Source organism: Ornithorhynchus anatinus, chromosome 18 (assembly GCF_004115215.2).
Source record: "Ornithorhynchus anatinus isolate Pmale09 chromosome 18, mOrnAna1.pri.v4, whole genome shotgun sequence".
Classification (NCBI taxonomy): Eukaryota; Metazoa; Chordata; class Mammalia; order Monotremata; family Ornithorhynchidae; genus Ornithorhynchus; species Ornithorhynchus anatinus.
Window position 1 is genome coordinate 41191795 of NC_041745.1, and position 22544 is coordinate 41214338.

The 22544-nt window shown below is 65.6% G+C and overlaps 2 protein-coding genes across 11 annotated transcripts in view; one reads left to right on the top strand and one right to left on the bottom strand.

The window, feature by feature from the left end:
* JAK1 (Janus kinase 1) overlaps nucleotides 1-18112 on the top strand; it is a 97120-nt gene extending 79008 nt beyond the window's left edge. Inside the window, exons 6-26 of one of the 4 annotated variants that reach the window (XM_029083432.2) lie at nucleotides 235-398; nucleotides 2297-2639; nucleotides 5102-5287; nucleotides 6132-6289; nucleotides 7946-8069; nucleotides 8559-8748; nucleotides 9444-9550; nucleotides 9735-9875; nucleotides 10762-10849; nucleotides 11006-11133; nucleotides 12286-12421; nucleotides 12599-12750; nucleotides 13447-13597; nucleotides 13678-13772; nucleotides 15094-15286; nucleotides 15408-15532; nucleotides 15648-15820; nucleotides 16584-16701; nucleotides 16788-16898; nucleotides 17233-17328; nucleotides 17699-18112. In XM_029083432.2, the coding sequence (XP_028939265.1) occupies nucleotides 235-398; nucleotides 2297-2639; nucleotides 5102-5287; nucleotides 6132-6289; nucleotides 7946-8069; nucleotides 8559-8748; nucleotides 9444-9550; nucleotides 9735-9875; nucleotides 10762-10849; nucleotides 11006-11133; nucleotides 12286-12421; nucleotides 12599-12750; nucleotides 13447-13597; nucleotides 13678-13772; nucleotides 15094-15286; nucleotides 15408-15532; nucleotides 15648-15820; nucleotides 16584-16701; nucleotides 16788-16898; nucleotides 17233-17328 (2979 nt within the window). In that variant the 3' untranslated portion in view covers nucleotides 17699-18112. Of the gene's footprint in view, nucleotides 1-234; nucleotides 399-2296; nucleotides 2640-5101; nucleotides 5288-6131; nucleotides 6290-7945; nucleotides 8070-8558; nucleotides 8749-9443; nucleotides 9551-9734; nucleotides 9876-10761; nucleotides 10850-11005; nucleotides 11134-12285; nucleotides 12422-12598; nucleotides 12751-13446; nucleotides 13598-13677; nucleotides 13773-15093; nucleotides 15287-15407; nucleotides 15533-15647; nucleotides 15821-16583; nucleotides 16702-16787; nucleotides 16899-17232; nucleotides 17412-17482; nucleotides 17514-17698 lie in introns of those variants that run through there. The other 3 variants (XM_029083433.2, XM_029083431.2, XM_029083434.2) reach the window with 3 other exon arrangements.
* Nucleotides 18113-18756: 644 nt separating this feature from the next.
* RAVER2 (ribonucleoprotein, PTB binding 2) overlaps nucleotides 18757-22544 on the bottom strand; it is a 44517-nt gene continuing 40729 nt past the window's right edge. For all 7 annotated transcript variants that reach the window (XM_029083437.1, XM_039914614.1, XM_029083440.1 and 4 more), the window contains exon 12: nucleotides 18757-19313. In XM_029083437.1, the coding sequence (XP_028939270.1) occupies nucleotides 19167-19313 (147 nt within the window). In that variant the 3' untranslated portion in view covers nucleotides 18757-19166. The remainder of the gene's footprint in view (nucleotides 19314-22544) is intronic.

A 22544-nucleotide genomic window follows, 5' to 3' on the forward strand; every position in this document is an offset into this window, starting at 1 on the left:
GCTTCCGGAACCGGGGGCTCGGCTCCGGGCCGCAGAAACCCCGGGCCCGACCGGCCGGGTCCCCGGGCGGCGGGTCCGGCTCGTTCGGATGGCGAGGGGGCAGGGGCGGGAGAGGGGGAGCGGGGGGTGCCGGTGGGCGGGAAGGGGGCAGCGCGGAAGGTGGGCCCGGGGGAGAGGGACCGTCCGGGCGAGGGGCCGGGCCCCAACGGGGCGTCTCGGCCCTTCCCCCCCCAGGGGCAGTACGACTTGGTGAAGTGCCTGGCCCCGGTCCGGGACCCCAAGACGGACCAGGAGGTGCACGAGATCGAGAACGAGTGCCTGGGAATGGCCGTCCTGGCCATCTCGCACTACGCCAAGAAGAAGAACGTGCAGCTGCCGGAGCTGTCCAAGGACATCAGGTACGGCCCGGCCCGCGTCCGGCTCCGCAACGGCCGAGCGCCACGCTCCCGCCCCCCGGGGAGCCCCCCGGGGAGGGACGGGAGGGAGGCGGGACCTGGGGAGTGGGGCGGCGGGAGGAGGAAGGACGCCGCCCCCCGCCCCCCCGGCCGTAGAAACGGGCGGGACGGCACCGGCCGTTTCCATTTTCCAGAGGGCCGTCCGCCGCACGGTCAGGTCGGCGGTAGGTAACGTGCTGACGGACGGAGGCTTTCAAATGTTTCCGTTCCTCTTTGCGAGGTGTAAAATGTCGGTTATGCTCTAGTTACTTTCTGTTCTTCTGGGCAACTGTCGAATACTCAAGGACAGGATAAATTGCCCGCGTGCGTGTGGGCGTGTGGAACTATCTACGCTCACCGCCCCCCCGAGCACGGCGGCGTCTGCAGTTGTGTGTGTTTCCGCGTTTGTGTATCAGTCGATCGGCGGCGTTTACTGAGCGCTTGCCCCGGGCGGAGCGCCGTACTGAGGTCTTGGGATAACGATCGTCATGATGATGTATTTGTCAAGCCCCTACTACGCGCCGAGCAGGGGTAGATTTAGGAAGCAGCGTGGCTCAGTGAAAAGAGCACAGGCTGGGGAGTCGGTGGTCGTGGGTTCGAATCGCGGCTCCGCCACTCGGCGGCCGTGTGACCGTGGGCAAGTCCCTTCGCTTCTCTGTGCCTCGGTGACCTCATCTGTAAAATGGGGATCAAGACCGCGAGCCTCACGTGGGACGACCCGATGACCCCCGTATCTCCCCCAGCGCTTAGAACGGTGCCGGGCACATAGTAAGCGCTTAACAGATACCAACGTCATTACTATTATTACAAGGTAATCAGGTTGGCCCACGGTCTTAATCCCCCTTTTACAGATGAGGTAACCGAGGCCCAGTGAAGCGACTTGCCCAGAGTCACGCAGCCGACGAGTGGCGGATCAGAACCCACGACCTTTGGCTCCCAAGCCCGTGCTCTTTCCACCGAGCCACGTTGCTTCCGGAAGCGTACGAGGCGCTTACTGTCCGAATGGGGAAGATATAATCGTTTAAATAATGTACAGATAAAGATAAGCACGGCTCAGGGGCTCAGGGGTCGGCCAACGGCCTAAGGGCTTAGGGATAAGGACTCGAGCACTGGGGCGAAGCAGCGGGGAGCTGAGAGGTTACTCAGGGAGGGCCTCCCGGAGGCGGGACCTGCGTAGGGCTCCCGTCAGATGGTGAGAGCGAAGCGCGGTGAGAAAGCAGGTCGGTATTAGAGGAGCGAAGAGCGTGGGCCGGGTTTTGGTGGCAGAGGAGCGAGGAGACTACGTAGGGCCAAGAGAACTGACGGAGTGCCTTCAGACCTTGAGAAGCAGCGTGGCTCGGTGGAAAGAGCCCGGCCTTTGGAGTCAGAGGTCGTGGGTTCGACTCCCGGCTCCGCCACCTGTCAGCTGTGTGACCGTGGGCGGGTCGCTTCGCTTCTCTGGGCCTCAGTTCCCTCATCTGTGAAATGGGGATCGACCGTGAGCCTCACGCGGGACGACCCGATGACCCCGTATCTCCCCCGGCGCTTAGAACGGCGCTCGGCACGTAGTAAGCGCTGAACAGATGCCGACCTTATTAAAACCGGTGGTCGGGAGGGCCTGCCCGACGGCAGAGGGATGGACAACCGGAGGAGGTTTCGGAGTCGAGGGGAGAGGTGGGCCCCTCTGCTGGGTCTCGACGGGGTCGGTCAAGAGCCGGGTGTGAAGAAGGAGCAGAAGCGGCAAGCGGCAGTAGGAAGGGGATCGACCGAGGTCCCCCCGGACCCCGGGGGCGCGGGGGACGGAGCGCTGCACTAGGCGCTCGAGTCCCCCACGTCGGGAAGGAGCTGACGGGGGACACGGTCCCCTCCCCTCTGTTCCCCAGCTACAAGCGCTATATCCCGGAAACGCTGAACAGGACCATCAGGCAGAGGAACATGCTCACCAGGATGCGGATCAACAACGTGTTCAAGGATTTCCTGAAGGAGTTCAACAACAAGACCATCTGCGACAGCAGCGTCTCGGCGCACGACCTGAAAGTCAAGTACCTGTCCACCCTGGAGACGCTCACCAAGCATTACGGGGCCGAGGTCTTCGAGGCGACGCTGCTGCAGATCTCCTCCGAAAACGAGAAGAACAGGTCTCACTTCGGGGACCACGGGGAGGTCCTTCACTTCGAGGTGATGGTCACCGGGAACCAGGGGATACAGTGGCGACAGAAGTGCAACGTAAGTGGGCCGGCGGAGGCGGGCGGGCCTCGGTGGGCCCCGGTCCCGGGGGCAGAGAGCAGTTGGCGGGCGCCGGGTTCCCCCGGACTCCCGGCGCGCCTGGGCCCGGGAATCGGAGAGTCACGGGGTCTAATCCTGGCTCCGCCGCTGGTCCGCCCGTGGTCTCGCACCCCTTCACTTCTCTGTGCCTCGGTTCCCCCGTCTGTAAAACGGGGATTAAGACTCTGAGTTCCACCTGGGACGACCCGATTACCTTACGTCTACCCCGGCTCTTAAAACACTGCTTGGCGCACAGTAGGTGCCCAGCGGATACGATTATCGTTATCATTCCGGCGAAATCGTAGAGCGGAGGCTGAGCCGCGCGTCGCTTTCTCCTAGGGGACAGCAGAGCGGCACATTTCCTGCCCTCGCGGAGCTTACGCTCTAGCCGGGGGGAGGGGGACGCACGCTAAAATATCCACGGTTAGAGAGGTCTTAAAAATATAAGTGGCCGTCGCAAGGGGTGACACGGACCCAGTGAAGCGTGGGGGACCGGAGCAGCCCCGGACCTCAACGGGGCCCCGGCCGGAGCCGGGCCTGGCGGGCCGAGGGGTCCGGGCGGGACGTGTGCCGTTCTGGTTGCCGGAGCCGGGGAAGGCGGTGGACGACGGAGGGCGCGGGGCGGCCCGGGTGGGAGCGGGGCCGGAATGAGGTCGGGCCCTTCAGGCCCGGGGGAGAGGTGCGGCCCGAGGGGGACGGGATTGGCGCCTGCCGCACCGTGGAGGCCAAGATGGGGCCGGCGCAGAAACGTCGTTCACCGGATCCCGGAGCCCGTGGAAGGTAGCGGGGCTGAGGGACCCCGGACCAACCCGGGCAGACCCCTCTTCCCCGCCACGAGGAGTGGCCCGGGAGAAGCTGTAGGTTCCCGAGGGGTTTGGCAGACGGCCTGTAATGGCTCACAGGTGGGAAGAAGCAGCGTGGCCCCGTGGCCGGAGCCCGGGCCCGGGCGTCGGAGGACCCGGATCCTAATCCCGGCTCCGCCGTGTGTCTCCCGCGTGCGAGGCGCTTCACTTCTCTGTGCCTCGGTTACCTCGTCCGGAAAATGGGGATGAAGACTCCGAGTCCTCTGTAGGACGGGGACTGTCCCCGACTCGATCGACTCGTATCTACCCCAGAGCTTAGTGTGGCTCTTAGTAAACACGTAACAGGTACCGTCAACAAGAAAGAAAGAAGCGAGGGGCCGTGGATCTTGGAATCGTTGCTGGAAAGGCCGACAGGATTCGGCAGCGATTTGGCAGAAAGGGAGGAGACGAGAACGATGCCTTTGGAGACGGGGTTGGCGCGAGGGAGGCTTTGGGGGGAAGGACGAGGAGTCCGGTTTTGGGCACGATGACCTCGGGTTGCCAGCGCTCCTCCGTCTTGGGGTCTCGGGGACGGGAGGGAATCTGAGCTTGCAGAGGAGGAGAGAGGTCGGGGTCAATAAAGAAGATTCGGGAACCACGGAGGTGGTTGTCGAAGGCTTGGGAGCGGGGGATCGTAAGCTTCTCGACGGCACGGGGTCTTGGCTTCTCGGACACAGTCCTGGGGTGGGTCGACCCGGGACCGACCTGCGTTGCTACGGTATTTAACGAGCGCCTGCTGAGTGCAAGAGTGATAATTACTGTGGTTATTACTCGTTGGGCGCTTTCTCTGTGCACCTTGCTAAGGGTGTAGCCAGATCCAGTAGGTGCGGATGGGGCACAGTCCCCATCTCACAGAGGGCTCACAGAAAAGTAGGAGGAAGGACCGTTCTCGAATCCCCGTTTTACGGTTGAGGAAGCCGAGGCAGGGAGGCGTCAAGTGACTCGCACGAGGCCGTACGGCAGCCGTCGGGTAATAAGAATAGTTGCATCTGTTAAGAGCCCTCCGTGTGCCGGGCTCTGTACGAAGCACTGGGGTGGATCCAGGCAAGTCGGGTCAGACCCGGTCCCTTTGGGGCTCACAGTCTTAGCCCTCGTTTTACAGATGAGATAGCTGAGGCACAGAGAAGTGAAGTGACTTGCCCGTGACCGCCCAGCGGACATGTGGCAGAGCTGGGATTAGAACTCGTGTCCTCTGACTCATTCATTCATCGGACAGTATTTATTGAGCGCTTACTATGTGCAGAGCCCCGTACTAAGCGCTTGGAATGGACAAATGGGTAACAGATAGCGGCGGTCCCTGCCCTCTGACGGGCTTACGGTCCAGTCGGGGGAGACGGACAGACAAGAAATAGCGACAAATAGGGCCACGGTCTTTCCGGCGGCCCACGCTGTCTCCCGAGGCGGAGCCGAGATGGGAACTCGGCTCCCGGGCTCTTCCCGCTGGGCCGCGCTGCCCACCCCGTCCTAAGCGCTCGGGAAAGTCCCACAGAATCGCCGTCTGAGGTTGCAGCCCCCTCGGGCGAGAGGCGAGGGGCTTGGCCCGCGGCGGTGGGATCTCAAACCCCTCCGTCTGTCCTCCAGGTCGTGCCCGTCGAGAAGGAGAAAAGCAAACCGAAGAGGAAGAAACTGGAAAGCAAGACCAAGAAGGAGGAGGAGAAAATCAAACTCCGTGAGGAATGGATCAGCTTCTCTTACTTCCCCGAAATCACCCACATCGTCATAAAGGAGGCGACCGTCAGCATCAACAAACAGGACAACAAGCGCATGGTACGGGGCGCTCGGGGGTGGGCGGGGGGTGGCCCCCGGGGGCCGGCAAGCCCCGAGCGAAGTCCGCGATAGCGGCCCCTTCCTCCGCCCGCGGAGAGGATGGCTGCCGGAAGGCATCTGCTGCACTCCCCGCTCAGGTGCGCGGGGGCGGACCAGGAGGCGGGGTCCGTCCCAGCCGTTGCCCGCTGCGCCCGGGGAGAAGGGGTCCCTCCAAGGGGCCGCGCAGTCGATGCCTTCAGCGGGGGGCGGTACCCCGATCGCTCCGGTGGGGTATTTTCCGGAGCGGCGAGCCCGGGCCGAGCAGGGTGTTCGGGGATCTGGGAAGCGGCCCGGCGCCTGGAACCTTCCCTCCGCTGTGGCTCCCGGTCATTTTGCGGAGAGGCGAGTCTGGGTCTCGGGGCTGGCCGCCGGCTCCCTGTATTTCTCTCACTCGGGCCTCGTCACACGCCTCCGTCCTCTTCGATCAGCGTCCGGCGGGGGCGTTCCCAGCCCTCCCCAGGGACACGCTGGTCTCCGAGCGCATCTGTCGGGCGCTTGCTAGGTGCCGAGGCGGACCCCCGAGAATCGCGGCGGGCTCCCAGCCGGGGCTCGGAATCGAAGGAGGGGGAGCGGGATCCCCTCCCGCGTTCTACAGATGAGGAGACTGAGGGCGGACCCGGGACGAGAGGCCGGGCCGCCCGACCTCACGCCCTTTCCACCGGGCCGCCCCGCCCGGCGGGCCCGGACTCGCCTCGGTCGGCGCGGCCCGAGCCCCCGCGCTCCGCGGCCCCGGCGGACGGGCCCGGTCCCGGTCGCCCAGCGGGCACCGGAGGCCCCGGACCGACCCCGTGGCCGTCTCTTGTAGGAGCTGCAGCTGGCCTCCCACGAGGAGGCTCTGTCCTTCGTGTCGCTGGTGGACGGGTACTTCCGGCTCACGGCGGACGCCCACCACTATCTCTGCACGGACGTGGCCCCCCCGCTCATCGTGCACAACATCCAGAACGGCTGCCACGGGCCCATCTGGTGAGCGCCGGGGCCGTCCGTCACGGGCGGGCGTCGGGGGCGGGACCGGCGGTCGGCGGTATCGACGCAGGGCGCCGTCTTACGCGTTCGGGTAGATCCCTACCCACGGGGAACGTACGGTCTCGAGAGGGAGGGAGACCTCAGGATAAAGGACAGTGGGCTAAGTGCCCCAGAGGGGGGCCGGGTGAAAATCGGAGCGCTAAAGGAGTAGAGAGCCGAGTACCCGGCAGCGCACAAGGGAGAGCGGATAGCAGAGGCGAGGGCGTAACGGGGGAGGCCTCTCGGTGGAGATGCGATGGTCGGAGGGCTTTGGAGACGGGGGGGGGAATCCGGGACCGTTGGTTAGGAGGCGGCGGGGAGACCCAGGCCAGAGGGTGGATGCGGGCAGATGGCGAGAGAGACAAGTTGCAGTGGCACACAGAGGACTGTACCGAGCGTCTGGGGGAGCGCATCAGAGTCGGTCGACACGGTTCGTGGCCTCGAGGAACTTACGGTCGATCCTGTGAGCGGAGCACTTCATCCGAGCCCTCGCCAGAGTGCCGGAGACTTGGCGGAACCGATCCCTGCCCACGAGGGGCCCCCAGCCCAGCTGGAGGGAGGCAGGCCCAGTGGTTTGCAGATAGAAGAGGAGAAAGGAAAAGTGGCCTTGCGGACGAGGAAGTCGGTAGCCGGGAGCACCTGTCGGCGCGTGGGAGGAGCGCTCCGGGTGGACGAGGGTGCGGGGGTGCCCAGTGGGACCCGAGGAAGGTCCGGAGGGGTCCCACGTCCGGGAGAGACGCTGCCGGTGGCCGGGAAGGCCGCTACCCGGGTCCGCTTCTTTGCCCCAGGCGGAGGGTTGTATTTATTAAGGGCTGATGATGATGACAGAAATGGTTTTTGTTTGGCGCTCACTTTGTACTAGGCACTGTACTGAGTGCTGGGGTAGATACAGGATCAGCAGGGTGGACTCAGTCCCCGTCCCACCTGGGGCTCACGGTCTCAGGCCCCATTTCACAGATGAGGGAACCGAGGGCCCGAGAAGTGACGTGACGGGGGTCACGCAACCCAACGAGCCACAGAGCCGGGAATAGAGACCGTGACCCTCTGACTCCCGGGCCCGTGCTCGGTCCGCTCCGCCGTGCTGCTTCTCCGGTGTCCGCTGTGGCGCGGAGCTGCCCGCAGATGGGTCGATGAGCCACCTGTGGCCCGGCCTCACCCCCACGCACTCGTCGTGCGCCTCGGAGTCCCCGCCGGGGGGGTACCCCGGACCGTGGGACCTGGGGGAGGGCACCAGCCGGCGAGGGAGTGGTTTTGGTGCAGCTTAGGGTTTCGGGGGGGCCGGCGGGGACGCCGGGGGACCGGGCGGGGGGGGGGGGGGGGTCTAAAGACCGACGGGAGGGAGGACACGGGGGTTTTAGTGGGGCGTGGCTGCCGGCAGGATGAGCCGGGGCGCGGGGCGAGCCGTCCACCCGTGGGGTTGATTGAACCCCAGCCGTACGTGTGTAGGGCGCCGTAGTGAGCGTTGGGGAGAATCCAGTACAGTATTACCGGTAGGCCCGATCCCCGGGCCTCCCGGAGCTCGGAGTCTAGATGGGGAGACGGGAGCTCGGAGTCCAGTCGGGGCCAGGGAGGCTCCGCCCTCCGCCCAACCTCTCTCCGAACCCCGGCACCTCGCAGCACCGAATACGCCGTCAACAAGCTGAGGCAGGAGGGTAACGAGGACGGGATGTACGTGCTGCGGTGGAGCTGCACCGACTTCGACAACATCCTCATGACCGTGGCCTGCTTCGAGAACGCCGAGGTGGGTGGGCGGGCGGGTCGGTCGGTTTCACGGCAACCCGTTAAGCCCCCCCCCCCCCCCGGGGGTCGGCCGCCGTTCCGAGCGGCGGGCCGGGGACGGGTCGGCGAGGTCGGACAGAGGCGGGCGGCCGGTCGCCCCGCGCCCCGGCCTGCCGTCCCCAGCTGTCCGAGGACCCCACCGGTCACGTGGCGGGGAAGGGGGAGGCCGGGGAGCCGGGCGGGGGGCCTCCCCAGAGGCCGATGTGCCCCGTCCGGGTGCGCGAGGGCCGTCCGGGGGGTCCCGGCGACGCAGCGGATGGGAAACGTGCGCTTCCCGGGCTCAGCCTCCCGAACGTCTTCTCCCCTCCGGGCCCGGAGGGCCAGCGGGGAGCGATCCCGGCCCCGACTCCGGGTGGCACAGCACGGGACGACACTCTCCCACCCCGGCCGCCCCTCGGTCGGGCGGGGAAGGGTCAGGTGCCCGCCTGAGCCCGCCTCTCTCCCCGGCCAGCAGGCGGTCACCGGCGCCAAACAGTACAAGAACTTCCAGATCGAAGTGCGGCAGGGCAAGTACAGCCTGCACGGCTCCGACCGGGCCTTCCCCTCCCTGCGGGAGCTCATGGACCACCTCAAAAAGCAGATCCTCAAGACCGACAACATCAGCTTCATGTTGAAGAGATGCTGCCAGCCCAAGCCCCGGGGTGAGGGCCCGCGGGGGCCGCCCGCCGGGGGGCGGGGGGGACGCGTACGGGGGCACCGCCCCGGGCATTCCCCGTCTCTGCCGACGGACGCCATCTCGAGCCGGGCGGCCTCGGCGTCCCCCGGTGACACGGAAGCCGGGGGAGAGGCCCCCGGCACCCGGGCTTCTGGCGACCGGGCTTTCCCGGTCGGGGCCGGAGGAGAGGGGGGACGGGTCCGTGCCCGCGGCCGGGAAGAATCCCCCTCTCGCCGCCGGCTGGTCCGCGGATTTAGTCTGCCCTCGCTCCGGGCCAAGCGCCGCGCTGAGCCCCGGGACAGATACGGGCCCATGCAATCCGACGCACGGAGCTCCCGGCGAAAGCCGTAGGGAAGGAGAGCAGGTTCTTCATCCCCGTTCTGCGGATGGGGAGACGGCGGCCCGGAGGCGCTCCGGACCACGCAGCGGGCCGGCCACGGATCTGGGATTCGAACGCGGGTCTCCCGACCCCCCCCGCTCCCCTACGCCGGGCCGGGCCGCCGACCGGGTCTCCCTCCCCGGGTCCCCGGCTCCGCCGCGGGGCCCTTGGGAGGGGCCGTGGGCCGGGCGGCGTCCGCCGGCCCGGGGTCCGGGATCCTCGTCTGCCCGGCCGGGGATTTGCGGGCCGGGTCGGGGGCGGCCGACGTGCGGGCGACACCCCCCTCTCCCTGCCCCCCGCAGAGATCTCCAACCTGCTGGTGGCCACGAAGAAGGCGCAGGAGTGGCAGCCCGTCTACACCATGAGCCAGCTCAGCTTCCACCGGATTCTCAAGGAGGAGATCGTCCAGGTCGGGCCGCGGTCATCGCGGGCAGCCTCCCGCCCCCCGCCCCTCCCCTCCCCCCTCGCCATCCCGGCCTCCTCCTCCCCCACCCAAGCGCCGGCCCCCTCCCCGGCAACTCCACGAGGTGTCCCAAGGCCTCGGGGAGGGGGAGCGCCCCCGCAGCTCCAGGACGCCGCGTCTGCCCCCCCAGGGCGAACACCTCGGCCGGGGGACCCGGACCCAGATCTATTCGGGCACCCTGGACTACAGGGACGACGAAGGGACCGCGGACGAGAAGAAGATGAAAGTCATCCTCAAAGTCCTGGACCCCAGCCACAGAGACATCTCTCTGGTAGGCGGCCGGCCCCCCCGGGGCCTCCCCGTCGGCTCTCCCGCCCCTCCCTCCCGCGGGTCCCGGCCGGCCGACCGGCCGACGGACGGGTCGACCCGTCGGAGGGAACGGATCGAGCGTCCGCCGAGGGCGGCGGGCCGTAGGGAGCCCGAGGCCGAGACCCGTTCCCTCCCCTCGGGGAGCTGTCGTTTCAACGGGGAGACGGGCAGACCGGCGGGTCCGGCCCGGAGGAGCCGGGGGCGGGACGGGGACGGCGCGCGGACGGGACGCGCCCGTCGGGGGGAGATAGCCGTGGAGCCGTAGGAGTAGGCCCCGGGGGCCCGCCGGGCGCGGAGCGCCGAACCGAGTACCGGGAGACGGCCCTCGGAGGGGAAGTCAGGCACGGCCCCCGAGGCGCTCGGGGTAGCTAGGGAAGGCGCGCCACCCTGCGGCGGGAGACCCTTCCCGCCTTGCCCGGCATCGGGGGGGCGGGCGAAACGACGGCCGGCGGCTCGGCTCTGCGGCCGGGGACCTCCCCCGCCCCCGCGCCCCCGGCAGAGCGCCCTGGGGCCGGCCCGCCGCCCGGCTCCGAGGTTTCCGTCCGGCGAGGGCGCCTCGCTCCGCACGGGGGAAGCGGACGGACGAGACGCGCCCCCCGCCCTCGAGCGGCCTCCGGTCGTGCCGTGGGCCGCGGGGGCCCCGGGGGCCCGGGCCGGGAGGGCGGCCCGGGGATTCGCTCGTCGACTTCCGTTGGCTTCCGTCTGGGCCGTGAGCCCGGTGCGGGCGGGGAACGGGTCCGTCGTCCCGCGGTACTGTCCCCGGTGCTCAGTTCAGCGCCCTGCCCCCGGTAAGCGCTCGGTGAATTCGACCGACCGACCCATCCCCCTCCGGTCTCGGGTCCCACCAGGCTTTCTTCGAAGCGGCCAGCATGATGCGGCAGGTCTCGCACAAACACATCGTCTACCTCTACGGCGTCTGTGTCCGGGACGTGGAAAGTGAGCGCGGGCGCGGTGCCCGGGGATGTCCACGGGCGGGCCCCCGGGAGGGGGTCCCCAGGCCGGGGAGGGGACCCGACGGGCGGCGGGCGGGCGGGCGGGTGCCGGGACGGCCGCCCACCCCGGGTGCCCTCCCCTCCGCCCCCGTGCCCGCAGACATCATGGTGGAGGAGTTCGTGGAGTTCGGGCCCCTGGATCTCTTCATGCACCGCAAGAGCGAGGCTCTGACCACCCCCTGGAAGTTCAAGGTGGCCAAACAGCTGGCCAGCGCCCTCAGCTACCTGGTGAGTTCAGAGCGCGTCCTCCCGGCCGGGCGTGCCGGTCCGGCGCCCCCCCCTTCCCCGCCCGGGAGGCGGCCGATCCGGGGGGGCCCCCGCCCGGACCCCCCGCCGGCGAACGCGGGCGCCCGGGGCCTCCGTGGGGGGCCGTTCTCCTCATCCTTCGTCTTCGTCCTTGATAAGAGCGTGAGCCCCGTGTGGGACGGGGACCGTGTCCCACCTGATTGACTGGTGTCTGCCCCAGTGATCAGAACAGCGCTTTTTAACGGGTACCTCAGCGAGTAGTTGAGTGCTTATTGACGAGTACCGTGATCGCCCTGATTACAGGTACCGTGTTTATCATCCTCTATCCCCCCCCCCCCCCCCCCCCCCCCCCCCCCCCCCCCCCCCCCCCCCCCCCCCCCCCCCCCCCCCGCATCCCCGGGTCCTCGCTCCGTCCTGACCGAGCACCGGCTGGGCCGTCCACCCGTCCGGAGCCTGCCGGGGACCCAGAGACGTTGGGTTCCATTCCTTCGTATTCGTTGAGCGCTTACCGTGCGCAGAGCACCGTACTGAGCTCTAGAGGGAGAGGCATCTGCTCCAACCCTCGCCCCCGGACCGCGGCCCCTAACGACGGCGGGGGGGGGGGATCCGCCGTGCGCTCACGGTGTGCCCGGCGCCGCGCCGAGCCCTGAGGTTCACGTTCTGATCGGGAGGGAGGGCCAGTGTCTCATCCTCAGACCTCCAGGCGGGGAAAGAGGCGGAGAGAGGTCGAGGAGCGGCCCGCGGCCCCGCCGCGGGCGTCCCGACCCCCGGGCCCGCGGTGTCCCCCGGGGTCCCGCCCGTCTGCCCCCGTCCCCGCGGGCGTGGGACCGGAGCCCGTTGTCGCCGGCCCTCCGCGGGCCTGGCAGGGCGGCGCCCCACCGAGGGGCCCCGCCCGGGGGTCGCGGAGACCCGCGTGCCCACCCTCCCGTGGACGCGACGCCCCCGGGGCGGCGTCCCGGAGGGTCCGGGCCGGCCCCGGACCAGGCTCGGGCCGAGGCCCACGGTGGAGGCGACGTGGGCGCCTCCCGCTCGGCCGGTCTCTTGCCGACTCCCGTCCGGGGTCCCCGGGGGCGTCCGGACCCGTCCCGCGGTCTTCCCGTCCCCCGCCCCGACGCCGCCCGCGTCCATCCGCAGGAGGACAAAGACCTGGTCCACGGAAACGTGTGCACCAAGAACATCCTCCTGGCACGCGAGGGGATCGACGCCGAGTGCAGCCCCTTCATCAAGCTGAGCGACCCGGGCATCCCCATCACCGTGCTCTCCAGGCAAGGTACGGACCCCGCGCCCCACCCCGCCCGGCGCCGCCTCGGGCCCGCCGCCCCTCCCGGGGGGCGGCGTCCGGCCGGCGTCCTCGGAGACGAGATCCGGGTCCGCCCCGCCCCGGCCCGTCCCCCCCCCCCCCCCCCCCGGCCTCTCCGAAACGCGGGCCGGGAACCGGTCTTTTCAGAGCGCGTGGAGCGCATCCCGTGGATCGCCCCCGAGTGCGTCGAAGACTCCAAAAACCTGAGCGTGGCGGCGGACAAGTGGAGCTTCGGCACGACGCTGTGGGAGATCTGTTACAACGGCGAGATCCCCCTCAAGGACAAGACGCTAGTGGAGGTGACTTGTCGAGGGGGTCCCTTCCGGGTGCTTCCTCCGCCGATCCCCGTGGCCCGGACCGAGCCCTGGGCTAGAGACGCCACGGTCCGTCCGCCGGGAGGCCCGCGGTCTTAGGCGGGGAAGGAGAACGGACGACGAGGACGGCGTCCGTTAGGCGCCCGCTACGGGCCGGGCCCCGTCCTGAGCGCCGGGGTCGATACGGGGGAATCAGGTTGTCCCGCGTGGGGCCGTCGGTCTTCATCCCCGTCTTACAGACGAGGTCACCGGGGCCCGGGGGAGTAAAGGGGTTCGCCCGAGGTCGCGCGGCGGACGTGGCGGAGCCGGGACCGGGACCCGCGTCCTCCGACCCCCAAGCCCGGGCCCCTCCCACCGAGCCGCGTTCACCGTGAGCTCGCTGTGGTCTCTCTCTGTTGCCGTGCCGTGCTTTCCCAAGCGCTAGGGGACCCGGAGCCCCTCAGACCGTCGCCCCCCAGGGTCGGCGGAGGGAGGGGGAGGGAAGCCCGAGTCCCGGCGCCGCTCTACTTCCGTGGGCCGTTCCGGCCGGGGGGCCCCCCGTGGGGCGACCCTAGCCCGGGACCCGGCGGCCCCGAGCCCGCCCGGGATCCCGGCGGGCGCGTCTTCCGGAAGGAGCCGGGACGGCGGGGGTCGGCCGCGGGAGGGACCCCGTGACCCCCCCCCCCCCGCGTCGCCTCGCAGAAGGAGCGGTTTTACGAAGGACAGTTCATGCCGGTCACGCCGTCGTGCAAGGAGCTCGCCGACCTGATGAAGCAGTGCATGAACTACGACCCCAACCAGAGGCCCTTCTTCAGAGCCATCATGAGAGACATCAACAAGCTGGAGGAGCAGAGTGAGCGCGGGGCCGGCCCGGGGGCGGGGGGGCCCGGCCGCGGGCCGGGCTCACCCCCGGGTGCCCTCTCGCCCCGTCAGACCCCGACATCGTCTCGGAGAGGAAGCCGGCCACGGAGGTGGACCCCACCCACTTCGAGAAGCGCTTCCTGAAATGGATCCGTGACCTGGGCGAGGTGACGGAGCGGGATCCCCCGGCCCCTCCGCCCCCCGCCTCCCTCCCTCTCTGTAGCCGTGGCCGTCTCTGGCGCGTTTCCCCGGGACCCCTCCCTCCCCGTCTCTCTGACTCGTACCTCGGTCAGTCCCGGCCCCTCTGCCTCCGTTTCCGGTCGGGCCCGGCTCCGGGCCCCTGGCCGCCGGGCTTCGTGGCTTTTTCTCCCGCTGAGCTTTTCCCCTCTCGCCCCGCTGCGACCCCCCCCTCTCCGTTTTAATCTGTCACCGTCTTCTCTCGCCGTCGGTGCCCCGCCCCCCCACCCCCCCGCTCTGCAGTCTCCATCTTGGTCCGTTTCCTTTCTTCTTCCATCTCTCCATCCGTCTCGTGCCTCCGCCTCTCAGGTTACGCAGAGCTTTCGGACGGCATCTCTCGGTCTGTTTCGGTCCGTCCGTCTCCGAGCGTCTCCGTCTCTAACCGCCGCCGTTGACGTTTCCGCGGCGGTCTGTTTCTCGCCCTCTCTCTCTTTTATTTCGGTGTCTCCTCCGTCTCCCTCCTCCACGTCCGCCCGCCCCGTTCGGTCCGTACGTCTCCGCGCTTTAGGTCGTCGCGATCTTCCCGTGCCTTTTATCCGGATCTGCACCACCCGCCCCGCGCCTCCCTCATCATTTACTCACCGTGCGTGTCTCTCATTATTCTGTCTCGCTGAATCTCAGGGTTCTCCGTTGCTCCGTGCGGCTCTCTACCTTTTCCTCTTACCCTGGGAGCTGTGAGAAGGGGGTGGGGAGCAGCGTGGCGTAGGGGATAGAGCACGGGCCTGGGGGTCGGAAGGTCACGGGTTCTAATGTGGGATAATCTGAGTCCGCTGTGTGGGCTTGGGCAAGTCACTTCTCTTCTCGGCGCCTCAGTTCCCTCGCGTGTATAATAATGGAGTTTGCGCCTCCGAGCCCCACGTGGGACAGGGACCGTGTCCAACCCGATTCGCCTGTGCTCAGTACGGTGCCTGGCACGGAGTGAGCACTTAAGGAATACCACTGTTATTATTATTATTATCGTTGTGACTCATAATTCTCCTACTCTTGGGACTCGAAATGGAACCGTGCAGTTCCGGGTCCCGCAGAACCGCGGGAGATGAATCCGTCCCGCGGCCGAGCGACCGCACGCGGAGGTCTCTAGGAGAGCCGCTGGCCGCGGGGCTACCGGGAGTTTCTGACCCCGGCCGCAACGGCCTCCCCCGCCGGACCCCGAGGGGGAGCGGGGTGGACCGGGCGGGGGACGACAGCTCCCTTCCGCCTGACCGGGGCTCGGCCCGCCCCCCCTCCCCCCCCCCGGTCTCTCGGAACCAGGGCCACTTCGGGAAGGTGGAGCTGTGCAGGTACGACCCGGAAGGGGATAACACCGGCGAACAGGTGGCGGTCAAGTCCCTGAAGCCCGAGAGCGGCGGCAACCACATAGCCGACCTGAAGAAGGAAATCGAGATCCTCAGGAACCTCTACCACGAAAATATCGTCAAGTACAAGGGCATCTGCACCGAGGACGGTAGGGAAGGGGGAGGGCGCGGGCGCGGCTAAGCTGGGGAACGTTGGATTTGTTCGGATTGATTCTCGAGGGCCGGGATCGCCCCGGAGCCTGACCCCGGGGTGGGGTTTTTTCCGTTCAGGAGGAAGTGGGATTAAGCTCATTATGGAGTTCTTGCCTTCCGGGAGCCTCAAGGAATACCTTCCCAGAAACAAGAGCAAAATCAACCTCAATCAGCAGCTGAAATACGCCGTTCAGATTTGTAAGGTAAAGGCAGGGCCTCTTCCCCTCCCCAGCTCCACTCCGGCACCTACTGCCGGGGAGAGACGGCAGACCCCCGGGTCGTCGTCCTCCTGCCACCGTCGGTTTTCCCTTGCCCCAGGGGATGGATTATCTGGGATCGCGGCAGTACGTTCACCGGGATCTGGCGGCGAGAAACGTCCTGGTGGAGAGTGAAAACCGAGTGAAGATCGGCGACTTTGGCTTGACCAAGGCGATCGAAACGGATAAGGAATATTACACGGTCAAGGATGATCGGGACAGCCCAGTGTTCTGGTGAGGACGTGGTCGGAAGAGGCGAGGCGCGCTCTCCGTCCCTTTTACGCTACCCCCGGGGGTGGAGAGGAGGAGGAAGAGTTCTGAGAGTGAGGAAGGGCCCTTTCGACGGGAAGCGGCTTGTGGGTGGGGAATGCGTCTGTCGTACGCTCCCAGGTGCTTAGTACGCTGCCCTGCGCACGGTAAGCGCTCGATAAGTTCCGCCGACCCAAGGGCCCGCGTTCCCGTTCCTCCGCCGCCCCGCACAGACGGACTGTGGGACGTGCAGGGGATCCTCCCCTGCTCCCGGCCGGGGCCCCGAGACATCCAGACGGGGTCTGGGGAGAGAGCGTTGGCCAGACCTCGACGAGGATGACGGTATCTGTTAAGCGCTTACTACGTGCCAAGCACGGCTCTGAGCAGTGGGGTAGATCCAAGGTGATCGGGTCGTCCCTCGTGGGGCTCACGGTCTTCGTCGCCGAGGGAACCGAGGCCCAGAGAAGTTAAGCCGCTTGCCCAGAGTCACAGAGCAGACGGGAGGCGGGGCGGGGGTCGGAACCCTCGTCCTCCCAAGCCCGGGGCCTCGCCACCGAGCCGCGGTCAGCCGAAGGCCGGGCAGTTGGCCCAAAATCCAGGCGAGGTGAAGGGGGCTGGGGTCGAGCCGTTCTGTGCAACGGGCAAGAGGGGAATTGGTTGCCCCGAAGAGCCAGGGGGCGGGAGGGGCGGGAGGGGCGGGAGGGCGACGGGCGGCAGCCCGACCCCGTGCCTCGGCTCGCGCGGGCAGGTACGCCCCGGAGTGTCTGCTGCAGTGCAAGTTCTACATCGCCTCCGACGTCTGGTCCTTCGGCGTGACGCTCCACGAACTGCTCACCTACTGCGACTCGGACGTCAGCCCCATGGCGGTGAGCGCTTCCGGGGATGGAGAGGACCGGGGGGCGGGAGGGAGGGCGGCCCCCGCGGCGGGCTCACCGCCGGCCTCGCCCGTCAGATGTTCCTCAAGATGATCGGCCCCACCCAAGGACAGATGACCGTCACGCGCCTCGTCTGCGCCTTGAAAGAAGGGAAGCGCCTGCCCTGCCCCACCAACTGCCCCGAGGAGGTAGGGACCCGGGGGGCGGCGGCCGAGGCGGTGGGGTTCGGGGGGTGGCGGGTGGACGCGCCGTGGGACGGGACCGTCGGACTCCTCTTCGGCTCCCCCCGGGCCGGAGCGCCCGGGGACGACGCGGCCCGGAGGCTGAGACGACGACGTCCCCCCGGGGGCCTCTTCGACGCTCGGCTTCCTCGTCGCCGACCGCCCCTCCCCGGATCTCGGGTCGGAGATCGGTTTCCGCCACGTACCTGGTTGGCTGGGGGGGGCCCCCCCCGCCCTCCCGTCTCTTTTGGCCGCGGCGCGTTTCTGACGCGTGGGTTGTCCGGGCTCCTCTTGCCTGCAGGTCTACCAGCTGATGGGGAAATGCTGGGAGTACCACCCCAACAAACGCACCACCTTCCAGAGCCTCATCCAAAGCTTCGAAGGACTTATGAAATGAGTTAAGATTCATCACTTTTTGTATTTTTACGACTTGAAGTTTTTGTTGTTGGTTTTTTTTTTTCGGTTTCTTCGCCCCCCCCCCCCCCCCCCCCCCCCCCCCCCCCAGCTCCCGCCACAAACACACCCTAGCTGTTTTTTTTTTTTTATTAAAGAAAGAATCTGCATTCTGGCTAAGCGGATCCATTTAAGGTTTTCTCTTCCAACCCCGCTCCCGGCCTCGTTTCCGGTAGAGACGCGAGGGGCGGCGAACCGCTCGGCCCAGGTGGACGGTCCCTTCCTCCCCGCGGCCCGCCTCGGGGTTGCGGCGGCCGGCCGGGCGGGGGGGGGGTTGGTCCGGAGCCTGCCCGCCGTCTCCCTCTGGCCCTTAGACCGAAAGGGAAAAAGACCGAGCCTCGCTCCCGCTTGGGATGGACCGGATGCCGGCCGGCATCGCGCCGTGGAGACGCCGCTTAATTGAAGCTTCCCCAGGCGGGCGTCCGGTCCCGGGGAGGGGGCGCCGGAGCCCTCGTCCGACGCGGGCGCTGAACCTGGCCTTGGGCGTCGATGCGGTGGGTTAGGATACCGGGCCTCTACTGAAGATGCTCCGAGGAAGGACGCGGCGCCGGCGGAGATACGAAACATACGCCTCTACCCTCTGCCTACGGGTCACGCGGTACCGAAGCGGCTCGTTTAATTTTACCCGTTCCGATCGTTCCTGTACTTGTCTGAAACCTGTGTACAACCTATATGCACTTTGTTACTCTTTATACAAATAAACATAATAAAGACTTTCACGCACCGGCCTCTTGACGTTAAAGCCGTCCGATTTAAGAAATAAGGCGGGAACCCGGAACAAGCGCCTTACCCCCCCCCGCGTCTTCCGGGTAGGAGTCGGGCTCTGGGGCTGCCAATTACGCCGCCGTCTGAGGGTCGATCTTGCCCGTTCCTCCCCCTCCTACCTCCGTGCCGGCGCCCCTGGGGACGGGGTGCCCTCGTGGCCCTGAGAAGGTAAACTGAGGGTCGCTCGCGTGCTTCCAGCCGACGGACGCCGGAAGGCATTTTCGAATTCCGACGCCCGAAGGTGCGGGCCGCCGGGCGGAGGGGCAGGGTCTCCGAGGCGCAAGCCGAGAGAGAGATGGGGAGTCGACGTCCGGGGGCGGAGACGCACCGGGAGACTCTCCCCTCGCCCTGAAAGGGCAGCGATCACACCCTACCTTACCCTACCAAAGGCGAAGTTCAGAAGCACGACGTCCAGTTTCTCCCCCCCACGCCTTCCACGCCTACCCTTAAAACTCACCTACACCATCTGCGCAGAGAGGCATCGCCAGGGCACCGACCCTTCCGTACCCCCGAAAACCTACACGCTCAGGCTACTCTCTTAGGGAAAAGCAGCTGAGCCGCACCCCGGCTCGCAGACGAACGGGAGAAGAAATGCCATTGACCTCTCTGTGGCTCCAGAAGGAAAACGTGCCTTCCTTTATTGCTGCGGACGTTTACCAAAAAAAAACAACAAAAAAACAACCCACCGTAGGAAATGTATCTGTCACAAAACAAGAAACGTCGTCGACGACGGGCTGAGGATGGTAGAGCGCCCCGCCCTTTTGGGAAGGCACGGGTCCTAGGGGAAACGCCCCCGGAGAGATGCCTTGTTCTTTTTTTTATTGCTACAAGTTTTTCCTTTGGCCAGCCTGCCCGCTGCCAGAACGCTTCCTCCTGCGCATTTCTGACCTGCTTCCGTGGAGCAGCGGCGTGGAGTTAAGGCAGCGGCGACGAAGAGCGGAGGGGCAAACGGGTGGCGGGGCGGGGGGGGACCGGGGACCCACCTCCGGAGGGGCGGGGCCGCCGGCTGAGACGCCCTCAGTACACACGCTTCTTTTTCAGGAGGTTTTCCGGCGGGTAGCCCCCGGGGCCCTCGGCCCGCCGGCCCGCCGGCTCCGCCGACCCGCCTTCCGGCGCCGAGATCAGGGAGGAGGAACCTCGCTTTTCGCTTCTCAGGGTGGACCCCTGCAGGGGAAAGAGCCAGGGGAAACTCTCGGTGGGGGGGGGGAGACGCTAGCCAACCCCGCTCTCGCCCACACAGTTCTCCTCCCCCTCTGGCTTCCCCGGCCGTCTCCCGCTCCTCGACTGGGGCGGTTCCTCCAGGCTCTGTTCTAAATAAGAATTACGGTGTCCGTTAAGCCCTTACTGTGCGCCTAGCACGGTACTGAGCCCCGGGATGGATACAAGCAAATCGAGTTGGTCGACGGGCTCTGGACTGAATCCCCTCTTCTTCTCACCTGATCCTTTCTCCCTCATCCACTCCCATGGCCTCCTACAGCTCCCCCTTCCCTGCGGTTGCCTCCCAAATCTCTCTTTATTAGCCCCCGGCACTTCCTCTTACTCGGGAAACCTCTCCGCGCGGACAGCCCCCCTGCTGCCCTTCAATCAACCTGGACCTTAATACGTTGACGACCGAGCTGGCCTTCCCTCCACCTCTGACCCCCGGCCCCAGCCTCCCTGTCTCTGCAACCTCGTCGTCCCGCACGCGTCTCCCCGGGGAAACCTTCAAGTGGTCGGCCCGTTTCTTTCCGGTTCAGACGGAAATCCCGACCGGTGACTTTAAGGCCTTCCATCGGTTCTCTCCGCCGCTCTTCTCTCCCCCCTCACCCCAGCCGGCACTCTCCGCTCTTCCCGGCCTCCTCGTTAGGTCTCGTTCCCGCCTCCGCCCCTTGGCTCCCGGCCTCCGTGGAACTCCTTCCCGTCTCCCAGACCCCACGGCCCTTCCCGTCTTCAAAACCCTTCTGAAACCTCGCCTCCTCCGGGAGACCCACCCCGCTTCGCTTTTCTCCCCAGGTTATATCTATCCTTCCTACTATCGCCCCGGCACTTCTGTACTCACAACCTCCTGTTGCTCTTTTGGACACGACGACTACGTACCTCCTCCTACACGGAAACTACGCGCCGGTCTCTCCCCTTAGATTGCAGACTCCTTGACGACAAGGATCCCGTCTCTGACATCCACCGTTACTCTCCCAAGAGCTAAGTACAGTGCTTTACAACCAGCCGGCGCTCAAGAGACTGACCAGACCCGCAAGGTTAGACATTTAAAAACCACAGCATCTATCCTACGATGGCCTGCGCCGTCAGAACCTCGGAAAAGAAACGCGGCCCCATTCTACTGTGCTTTACTCTGATGCCCGGCATTCCGAGTGCATTTTAGGGAGACTCGGATTGGACGGATTTCACTTCTCTGGGAGGAGACCCGGATTCGAGACCTAGCTCTGCCACCGTCCGGCGACGTGACCTTGGGCGAGTTACTCAGTTCCCCCTCCATCCCCCGGGCCGCAGTTTTCCCATCTGTAAATGGGGTTTAGATGGCTCGTAAGCGCCGTGTGGGACCGGGATTGTGTTCACTTTCATAACTTGGGTATCAACGAGAGCCCTTAATCCTTCAGTAAGCACTTCTTAGATGTCACAACTATTATTTTCACCGGAGTTATTAAACCAGGGGATGGTAATACCCTTCCCTAAGCCGACTTCTCCCGGGAGCTGAGGTCTTCCGTGCTATGGACCGAGGGAAACAGGGCAGGCCGGCCAGCCTCGTCCACCAGGGAACCGGCCGAACCCAAAGAACACGTGGCCGTGAGCGAGACTGGCAGCTGAGTCCAGCGAAGGTTTCCCGGGGCTCTGCTACACGGGGAGGTTCACCGGTTCAGCCTGGGGCTCCCTCTGGGAAACTACTTCCTTACAGATCTGAGGAATTAGAGGCTGGGGGCTGCCCAGGGAAGGGGCCTATTTCTGGAATTCTCGGCCACCTCGTTTATTCCCCCTTACAGAACAGCATAAAACGCTTTTTAAAAAGGCCTCTCAGGGTGATTAGGTTTTATTTCACTGCTGTCATCGGGCGCTTTGAGGACTTTAAAGGGACATTTGATTTGGTGAACCTCTGAAGCATTTTTAGCAATAAATGATTTTTAAGCCAAATCTTCTCTTACGAGAACAGGCGATAAATGTCTCGCAGCGTTTTTACGAAACCCCTTTATAATGACCTAGATGTTTTGTGTTTTGTTTCGTTCTAGGAAACGCTAGGAAAATAGTGCACCTCTGCCATTATATAGGGCCTTTCCCCCCTAATTTCTAGTGCGTCGGTTATCTTAACTTTGTCCTCACAAAATCCATATGAGGTAGGAAGGGCAGCGTGGCCCAGTGGATAGAGCCTGGGCCTGGGAGTGGGGAGGAACTGGCTTCAAATTCCGGCTCCGCCGCCTGTCTGCTGTTTGACCTTGGGTAAATCACTTAACTTCTCTATGCCTCAGTTAAAAATGGGGATTAAGACTGTGAGCCTTATTCATTCATTCATTCAATCGTTTTTATTGCGCGCTTCCCGTGTGTAGAGCACTGTACTAGGCGCTTGGAAAGTACAATTCGGCAACAAATAGAGACAATCCCTGCCCAACAACGGGCTCGCGTGTGGGACGGGGACTGTGTTCCACATCATCCTGTAGCTCCCCCAGCGCTCAGAACAGCGCCTGGTACGTAGCAAGTGCTTAACGGAGACCACAGCTATTATTATTATCTGCAGGGGAGTAATCTGAGGCCCAGAATGACTTGCTCGTAGAGCACCCAACAGGCCAGTGGCAGGGCTGGGGGCAAGACAGAATCAAACTTGTAAACCACATCTTCCGATTGGGGGGAAGTTTATCGTGAGGTGCGTCACCCAAAAAGTGGTCTAAAGAGCGGGGCCGGAGCCGTGATACCGAGGTGAGCCACACGGTGGCAGCAAAAGACCACAACCACTAATTCATAAGAGATTTCTTCCTCTAATAATAATAATTAATAATTTTGGTATTTGTTAAGCGCTCACTATGTGCCAAGCACTGTTCTAAGCGCTGGATAGACACAAGGTAAACAGGCTGTCCCACACGGGACTCAGAGTCTTAATCCCCATTTTCCCAATGAGGCAACGGAAGCCCAGAGAAGTGACTTGCCCAAAGTCACAAAGCTAAGTGGCGGAGTTGGGATTAGAACCCACGACCTCTGACTCCCAAGCCCGTGCTCGTTCCACTGAGCCACGCTGCCTCTCTGCGAAACTCTAATGTTTCTCGCTCCTCATTGTTTTGAAATGATTCTGTGGGGTGGATGGGGTGTAGGGAAAGATCCCTGCACCCCGGTTCGATACGGCGCCACATGGAAGTGGGTATTTCAGTCTCAAGAGGACGTGGCAGAAAACTAAATTCAGTGACTAGTCAGAATCCT